Source organism: Phaeoacremonium minimum (genome assembly GCF_000392275.1).
Source record: "Phaeoacremonium minimum UCRPA7 unplaced genomic scaffold PA7_03_scaffold_440, whole genome shotgun sequence".
Lineage (NCBI taxonomy): Eukaryota > Fungi > Ascomycota > Sordariomycetes > Togniniales > Togniniaceae > Phaeoacremonium > Phaeoacremonium minimum.
Window position 1 is genome coordinate 37936 of NW_006921342.1, and position 9610 is coordinate 47545.

At 46.0% G+C, this 9610-nt stretch overlaps 1 protein-coding gene across 1 annotated transcript; it reads left to right on the top strand.

Moving 5' to 3' along the window:
* Window positions 1-1752: 1752 nt before the first annotated feature.
* UCRPA7_5879 (putative carbohydrate esterase family 3 protein) lies at window positions 1753-6731 on the top strand (the record flags this gene model as incomplete). The annotated part of the gene is made up of 9 exons (XM_007918422.1): window positions 1753-1792; window positions 1852-2168; window positions 2221-3362; window positions 3415-3543; window positions 3594-4101; window positions 4156-4334; window positions 4399-4783; window positions 4849-6303; window positions 6675-6731. 9 exons carry the CDS (start codon window positions 1753-1755, stop codon window positions 6729-6731), a joined length of 4212 nt encoding a protein of 1403 aa, XP_007916613.1.
* Window positions 6732-9610: the final 2879 nt, after the last annotated feature.

A 9610-nucleotide genomic window follows, 5' to 3' on the forward strand; every position in this document is an offset into this window, starting at 1 on the left:
AATTTAGCAGACGATGGAGCGGTGATATTCGGGCATAACACTAAGCTGCCACTCCGGTGGCCTGGGAACATAAGTATACCAGAGGAAGGAGAGCCAGACTTAGTTGACGAAGCAGAAGAGTTGCTCGTTGACAGTGGGATTGGCACAAGCGTGGATTCACAGAGCGCTAGTCAAGAGATTTCGCCTGGGAGGTCGAGTGTTTCGGTAGCACAGAACAGAGACACATCCACTTCCCCAACATCACCTTCCCCAACAGATAACAGTGTGACAGTACCGGGGAGTGCAAAACTCCCTATACGAAGTATCTACGGCATAAGGAATGATCAGTTCATATATGATGGAAGTCATGACATAAAAAGGCGCAGGTATAGTGATTCCAGAGTAGGCCTAGTTAAAAGGCCCAGACAGGAGCTAGATCAACCCTAGATGGTTTCAATATTATGCAAAGATTTCCTCTATAACTATAGCACAATATACAATATATGACAAAAGAGAGCCAAGCCGTCCATCCCTATACTCATTCTCGTTTACCTTCTCTACATTATAGTTAGGTCGATTCTAAGTGATTGTCAAAAAGCAGATAAGCTTTACCCTCCGAAAAGTAGAGAACGTTCGTAAACGCTAGCTAAACTAGCCTATTATATCTAATCCTAATATTATCATCAACAATATATTCTATACTATAAATAGATAAAGTTTCTTGGCTGCTATGGCGTGGGATACGCTGCTAGCATACCCCCCTGGTTTTGTAGGGAGCGTACGAACCAGACGGGAAAGATAGGGGGGTAGATATCCTCTCGGAGATAGGAGGTAGATATCTTTAGGTTCCCATACGATAAAATAGCTATAAATCGGATAGGTGAGAGATAATAATAGTATGATAATAGATATAAGAGTATAAGAGTTATAGAAATATGGTGGTAGAGATATAGGTGGTTAAAGTTAGGGTGGTGGATTTTAAAGTATTGTTAGGTATATAAGTATATATATAAGAGTATATAAAAGGTATATAAAAGATAATTCTAATCTTAAGGATACGAGAACGCAGGCTAACATCTCCAGGATGGAAGGATCGTGGCGACCAGTTGAGGCGCAGGAGCCGCAGTCCCGAGCCGAGCGAGCGCAAAAGAAGACGTCGCTCTCGCAGCCATAGCCGCACCCCGGATAGTGCAGAGCGGAGGAGGAGAAGCGGGAGCAGAGATGGATACCGACGGCGAACGTCTATCGATGGCAGTAGCAGAAGTTCGGAATCGAAACACCGACGGAGAGACGGGAGGGTCTCGTGAGATGGATGAGCCTTGTGCGGTATAACCCTGTCAATACATGTCAGCCGCCAACCTAAGTTCCCTGCAGCCGCACTAGACTTAGCTACCGACCTATGAAGAATTTATGCGAGCCTCGCAAAGTTTTTGAAGTCCGAACAAATTTCAGCAATGCGAATCAATGTATACGAGAAATGCATCCTATCACGAAAATCATGTATCCGACCTGCTCAAAGAAGGAAATCAGTCGGAAGTTATTAGGCATCCGCCAAGTATTGTAACCTTGGAGTCACGGTGTGGTGTGACTTCACTAGTTTCTCTGGTCTAGTATTACAAGTGCTTATTTCTGATAGTCAAGATGGCCTTAGATTTCTATATTGGTGCTTACGAATCGCCGAGATATAGTTGACTCGTACAGGGTTTGTCGGTCGTCTGAGTATCGCCTGGCACAATCAGAATCGCCAAGACCTCTCAGCAAGATATAAATTCAATGCAGCACTCTGATCTCCAAGATGCCTTCATGACACCATGTACACGATCCACCTGCAGACGCCTTTGCCCGGTTCAGCTTTACACTGATCATTGTAAGCTGTCATGATGATGCTCCTGCAGCATGCCTTTGCGGTGCTGCTACTGGCAGCCAGCAGTCTTGGACTAGCCATTGACCATACTTGGGTTTCCCAATATGGCGTCTCGCACAATGAGACATTCGTAGCTCGCGCCGATCCCAAGGATTTCTACCTTCGCATCATGCCTCTGGGTGCTTCCATCACGGCTGGAGACTATCCACCTCCTGACGATCCGTCCAAGAATGGGTATCGCAAGTTCCTTCGTGATAAGTTGCGTTCCGAGGGCTGGAAGGTCAACATGGTTGGCAACAGGAACTCGGGAACCATGGCTGATAATGTTTATAAACCCCCTTCAGCTAATTTGATTATGTTTACTAACCTCTCCTCAGGACCATGAAGGGGTTAGTGGCGACCGTGTGAGCCAAGTCCGTGCTCGTACCACCACTTCGACCAATACTTGGCTTCCCAACGTCGTGCTCATCAACGCTGGCACCAACGACGCTGTACAGGAGGGCAGTACCGAGTCAGTCAGCGGTGCACCGCTAAGAATGAAGGAACTGATCAATGCTGTCTTTGCTGAGGTTCCCAAGGCGGTTGTCGTGCTATCCACATTGCTCCCACAACAAGACCATCAAGCTAGTGTCGACAGTATCAACCAAGGATATCGGCAGATATACCGTGACTACGTGCCTTTGAGGTCCGACGGGTCAGAGGAACCCAATCCACAGTTTAAGGTTATTCTGCTTGATTTCGATGGCTTTATCACCAACGACGACATCCAACATGGCGACAACACCCATCCTACCACATCTGGTAACAAGAAGATGGCGGCTGGTTGGGACTGGGCCATTGGGGTTGCGAACGACCGCGGCTGGATCCAGCAGGCCACTGATTCGGGCAAGTTCTCCGACTCGGACGGCTCAACCACATGTCGTAAGGAATTTGGCAGCGGAGCTCAGGACACTCGCAGTGGTCGCCAGATACTCTTCGCTCGAGGTGCCGAGATCCACGACGATGGAAACTACGTGCACAAGTCACAGCTCAGAGACGATCGCGCGGGCAAGTTTGGCGACTACAATGGCGACAGGATGGGCTCGGACTCGACCATATGGTTTGCTCAGCTAGTCAACTTGGGCGGCTCGCCCAAGCTGGACGAGCGAGACGAGCTGATCGTGGCTCTAAGCGACTCTGACCTGGATGACGACACCGCGCGCAAGTTTGTCCTTTGGGTGAACGACGGTGTTGGTAACTATCAGGAAAGCCACTATATGGACGTCCCTGACAGTTGCTCCAATAATGGTGTTCGCTGGGGCGATGTCAACGGAGATGGGCTGGATGACTTCATCTGTCTCTTCGCCAACGGCGAGATGCACGTGTCAATCAACAAAGGCGGCAACCCCCCAACCTTCCAGCAGCTAGGCCTCTACAAGGGCCCCGAGCTCGGGATGGGTCGTGATAACGTGCGCTTCGGTGACATGGACGGAGACGGTCGTCTCGACTATTGTGTGATTGATAGCGGCGGCAATGTTCAGTGAGTGATCTCCTTGCTTTCTAGGAATTATCTGGTTGACCAACCGGTATAGTTGCTGGCGAAATGGTGGCATTGGCGACCGAGCTGAATACTGGCAGGACATGGGCTCCGGACAGCCAATCTTCTTGGCCAAAGGCAAGGGCGACATTCGTGGCGTTGAGCTTGTAGACATCAACGGAGAGTAAGTCTTGATGTCTCTATCGCACATATTCTCATACTGATAGGTCGCAGCGGCCGTTACGATTGGGTCTGGGTGAGCACCACGGGTGAGTGCGATACCTATATCAACCAACGAGGCGATGGCAAAGGTATGATCCCGTACTGGCGCGCCGCTGGTATCACACATCCGGGCGTCGGCGTCGATATTGGGGACAATCGCGAACACATCAAATGGAATCGCATGGTCAGCGGGCGTCCCAGCTACGTTCACTGGACGCAGAAGTGCCCTCCGAAAACGACACCTTGTGAGATAAACTGGCAGGTATGGGAAAATCTCGGAGCCGGGGGAAAATTCCAGAAAGGTGACGGTATCTACTTTGGGGACGCTACTGGCAATGGCTTTGATGACTACTTTTGGATCGATCCCGATGGCCTTGTAAACTTGTATCATAACAAGTACAACAAGGACTACTCCCAAGCCGATCTATACGTCGACACAGCTTGGGGAATTCCCATTCAGATCAATACCGGGGTTAATCGGAGAGGACTTCACATCGGAGACTGGAACGGAGACGGCCTGGTAAGCTTCAGCTTAACGAGCATTCCTTTAATAGTACTGATCACAGTGTTACAGGCCGACATTATTGCGGTCACGAACCTAGCCACAGGCTCTCTCAAAGTCTGGATCAATAACTGGGACGGTAGCAATCACAACTGGGCAGCAACTACCATCGCGGATCCTGGCCGGTCATGGTGCACCCAAGGCTTTGGCACTTTGTATCGCGATCGAGCTCATCACTTCGCAGACATCACGTTAGTTATATCCCGTTGTTCATCTTCCCAAACCAAACCTAGATACTGAGTTGTCCCTCTTCAGGGGCTCCGGTCGCGTCAGCTACATCTGCATGGCGCCCAGTGGCCAAGCTTGGGCCTGGCTGCGCGACGAGAATGGCGAAAATCCTTCTGGGCAAATCAAGTACAGCGAAGATCTCGATCGAGCTAACTTCATGTTTGCCGACGTCAACGGCGATGGCAAGGCCGATCTGCTATGGCTTGACAAGTTCACCGGCGACACCAAGGTGTGGTACTGGCAGGACAAGGTCACGGAGGCCGACCGCGCCGGCAATAGCGGAAGTATCATCAAATGGGAACGACCGCAGACACTATTTCAGGGCGCCTCTAGGGGCACCAACACGTTTTATCCCAGTCTGCAGGGGCAGCGAAGAGCTGATATGGTCTGGGCAGAAGCCACGACTGCACATGTAAGTAATGCCCGAGCACTCTTTAACTTATGTCCAGATCTTGTCTATGATTGACAACATCTTAGGCTTTCATCTCTTTCAACAGCTGCCCTGCCGGTGGTGACGATGGTGGTGTGACCCCAAGTGATCCTGGCCTCCCATCGTACACGCCTCCAGGCGGCGGTACAACGCCTGATGATCCTACGCAATGGTTCTGCGATGGCAACGGCGCCTCCTGGGATCCAGACCTCTGGCAGGCGCACGGCGTGGGGACCTGGCTTGTTGAACGCTCCGATCTGTACAGCGCTATCGACCAGAGCTGGCCAAGTGACCAGAACGTTCACGGTGTACCGCGTGTCATTGCCGAGTACGATGTGTACAATCATGACGAGGCCTTCAATTGGCCGCCCGAGTGTCTGGCCATCGACAGCCACAACGGGTGCGGCCTGGACTCGCTTGGATTGGACGAAGACTGTCCTAATAATCAGGAGAGAGCTTTCTCGCTGTGGGCAATGCAGAATTTCGCCAAATTCTTGCAGACCTGGTTCTGGTCCTTTGAGAGCGGCGTTAACCTGGCCTCCAAGTCTGTAGGCGAGATCGGCAGCACGTTCTTGTCCGTCAAAGAAGAGGACAATCCGCCGACGAGCCCTGCAGCCTGGCTTACCATTGTGGCTGGGATGTTTACGTCCATCGCAGCTTGGATGCCGGGCGCAGCGCAGATGGCGGGCAACTTTGGAGCAGGTCTTTTGACCGCTGGTGCCGGTGTAGCTTCCTTCTATGGATCTGCCACCGAAGAGCCATCCTTCGACAACTATTCAGAGATGCAGGCTGCACTTGGACGCATGCAGATCTACGTTCACGAGGCCATGGCTGCCTATTTCAACCGGATGCTGTCTGAGACACCGCCCAACAACGATCGAGATCAGGGCTCTGCGCTCGCGCACTTGCTTGAGAGCGGCGTCTGGGCCGATCAGGACTTCGCCATTTCCAACACCAGCACGACCGCAGACGGCACTCCCGTCGTCGACGGAGATCGCCTTGGCTACATGATTATGTCGGCTATGATTAGCGAGACGTGGAACACGGAGCAAGTCGCCATCGCCACGTGGTCCCGCAACAATTGGATCGCCTCAACCTACGGCTGGAACCCGTGCGATAACCTTAGCGCCGAGCGGTATGGTATGGATCACGCCATCGCTTGCCAGAACGACAAGAACTACATGATCGTCCGTGTGCCCGACACCTCGCAGAACAACAACGACTACAGGTACGTCTACACGGTACCTAAGATCGGCCAGGACGAGGACTCCCTCAAGGACTACGGCCTTAACCACGCTAGTCTGATCGGTGCTGCCGAACGCATCCAAGGGCGTGCAAGTTCGTTCATCCCGCGGGGGCTCGATGGTCTGTCCGATTTTATCCTGAGCGCGACAGACCAGCCTGGCACTGCTCGTGCCGATCATCTTTTCTATATTAACGTGCCAGTGTGCGATCTGGACCAGGTCGGCACCATCGATCACCCGGGGCAGTATTGTGATAAGGTCAGCTATGGCGATGCAGAGGACAGTATTGCGCAGACTTGTATTGTTCAGATGTTTGATTCTAATTGTCATAAGTTGAGGCTGGGGAGCAGCGATTGGCCGTATAAGGGACCGTAGTGCAGGTCTGAGAACTGGTGAGGGTCTGGAATGATACTTCTGGAGGCGTTGATTGGTGAAGCGTAGACTAATCACTTGTGTGAAATTCGAGCTCTATATATTTCTGTCCGTGCGAGCATCTCCTAATAGGAGTCGGGTTGTACATGTCCTATATTTCTATGTCATCAACCCCGTTAGGAAACTTACGGTAGGGAGATCGTAGGACCACTCAGCGCATTTAGGGACATTCAGGGGCTGAATGACAGCTCTCGCAGCCCCTGAACAGCCGCCAGTGGGCCGTTCTGTCGGATAGCAGTGGCACTGATGCTTGATCATGGTCGAGGTCTATACAACTCTGCATTCTGAAAGTTATTCGAGACTATATAAAATTTGTTGCTTTCTGCATCCTGACGTACTTCGTCATAGGTTTCTTTATGACAAGCTTTGACGATGAGAGTAGAGCATATTATATACCGTTGCACGTAGGCTAAAGCACTCTTAACTCACTTTTCTCGTAGACAATTAAACTAAGCTAATACTCTGTCAGCTAATATAGACGCGATTCGCACCTCATACATTTCCTCTTCAAAAGCGCCTAAGCCATAAACTTTCTTTACCTAAGCCAGCTTACACTTAATTATTCCCCAAACTTTAGTTTACTACATATAAATACGTCTGCCACAGCAGGCTGTAGCAAACGGAAAGATTTGACAACTATCAGAACCTAATCGCTATAATAGAAAAAGTGGTGCCATTGTAGACTAAGTAGGGTGCTACTCTAGACTAAGTAGAGCTTATTATAGACTAAGTAAGGTTGAAAACCTAATTAGGGTTAGTAAACTTTTATTTCTTACCTATAGATATTAAATATATTATTTATAATAATATTAGTTAGAGTTAATTATATAATATTTATGATTTAGTATTTATAGGTAAGAAATCATATATATTAGCTGAAAAATATACTTATAAATATCAAATAATTATAATCCATCAAATATATTATAATCTATATATATAATAGATTAACTCTAGCCGCCATACAGCAGCATACGCTGGCAGCATATCCCCCCCCGCTTAGGTAGGACGTATAGACTAGGTAGAAAAGACAGAAGGATAGATATCCTCTCAAAAACAGGGGGTAGATATCCCTAGGTTCTCATACGATAAAACGACCATAAATCAGATTAGAGAAGAGAGGATAGTAGTATGACAAATAGATATAAAAGTACTAAAGCTATAGAAGTATGATGGTAGAGTTATAGGTGGTTAAAGGTTAGATACAGATTTTGGTATGGTTTGGTTAGAGTGGTTAGAAAGAGAAGGAAAGAAGAAGTATATAAAAGATAATCCTGGCCGCCATGCAGCGGCATACGCTGGCAGCATATCCTCTCTGCTTTGTATGGGGCGCACGGACGGAAACGAAAAGACTGGGGGGTAGATATCCCCTCGGAGGCAGGGGGTAGATATCCCTGGGTTCCCGTACGATAAAACAGCTACAAATCAGATCAGACGAGAGAGGACAGTAGTGCGACAGCAGATGCAAGAGTATATAAGCTATAGAGGTATGGTGGTGGAGATATAGGTGGTTGAAGTTTGGGTGCAGATTTTGGTATGGTCTAGTTAGGGTTAAAAGTAAAAGAGGAGAAGGAAGGAGGAGAGAGACGTACGAAAGATAACTCTAACCCTAAAGGCAGAAATAACCTTAAGACAAAGAAAACCCTATATAAGTGTCAGCTTTAGACTATCCTACAAATATAAGGCTAAGATCTAGCTATAAAATCGAGATACTATATCTACTGTCATATAATGATAAAGGCTCTAGTCGTATGGTATGGTACGATATGATACGAAAGATATAACCTTAAGGATATACTATACTATATAGTAGCTATAGGGTAAGAGGCTTAATATAATATAAAAAGAAGAAGAGTTATATAACCAACCTCTAAACAAAGCCTAATAATATAATAGTAGTATGGTATATATTGATGCTATAATTTGCTTCTCTATACTAGCGGAAGAATATATTATAACGATCTATAAAGCTTTAGGTTTGACTTCTAGCTAAGCCTAACTTTTTTTTCTTTTTCTTTACCTTTTTTTCCCTTCCTTTCTTTTCCTTTCACTTATACCCTTTTCCTTCCTATCTTATCGTATGGTATATAAGGTATACTATAACGTCTAAAGCTTATATAATTAAGACGGGCTTGATAGTATAATGATAGTATAATATATATCGATATAATAATAATATAAAGTAGATAAAAGCTATCTTATATTATCATAATAATTTATAAAGCTTTAGATTTGACTTTTAGCTAAACTAAACTTTTTTTTCTTTATCTTCCTTCCTTTCCTTTCTTTTTCTTTTTCCTCTTTCCTTCTTCTTTTTCCTTTCAAACCCTTTTCTCCCTACTCTATCATATAGTATATAAAACATACTATAACGTCTAAAGCTTATATAATCGAGATAGATCTGATAGTATAATGGTAGCATAATATATATCGATGCTTAAGCCGATGCTACTAACATTATAATATAGCTTTAGCAATCTATAAAGCTTTAGATTCGACTCTTAGCTAAACTAAACTTTCTTCTTCCTTTTTTTTTTTTTCCTTCCTTTTTCTTTCCTTCCTTTTTTCCTTTTTTCTTTTATATCATACGAACACTATGGGGGCATTATATAAACATTCCTCTAATATGTCTATAATATAGTATAAAGAAAAGAATCTAGCAGATATATTGTAAGCATATTCTATAAAGATTATATAAGCTAGCTATAAACACTATAGTATTAGAGAGTATATCTAACCTAACCTTCGTTCAAGCGGCTAGCTAGGATAACTTACTGTCGGCCGCCATAAAGGGACTCTCCCTTCTAACCTTAGATAATATATTAGCTAAGTATGATAATAGCGGCTTTTCTACTAACAACTATTAGAAGATATCTTAGGTTAAGTACCTTAATATCAAAGTGTTAGATGATGATAACCTTAATAAAGTGTTTCTTAAGATCGAATACCTTAATATTAAAGATGTCAGATGATGATAATAAAGTATTTCTTAAGATAAGATCGAGTAGAGTATAAAGCTAGAGAAGCTTATGATAGCCTTCTATAAACGTTAGAAGATAAGGCTATAAACTTTATCTGATTCTTCTTTAAGAGCTAACTAGCATATATAGCCGTCAGATATATATAATACCTT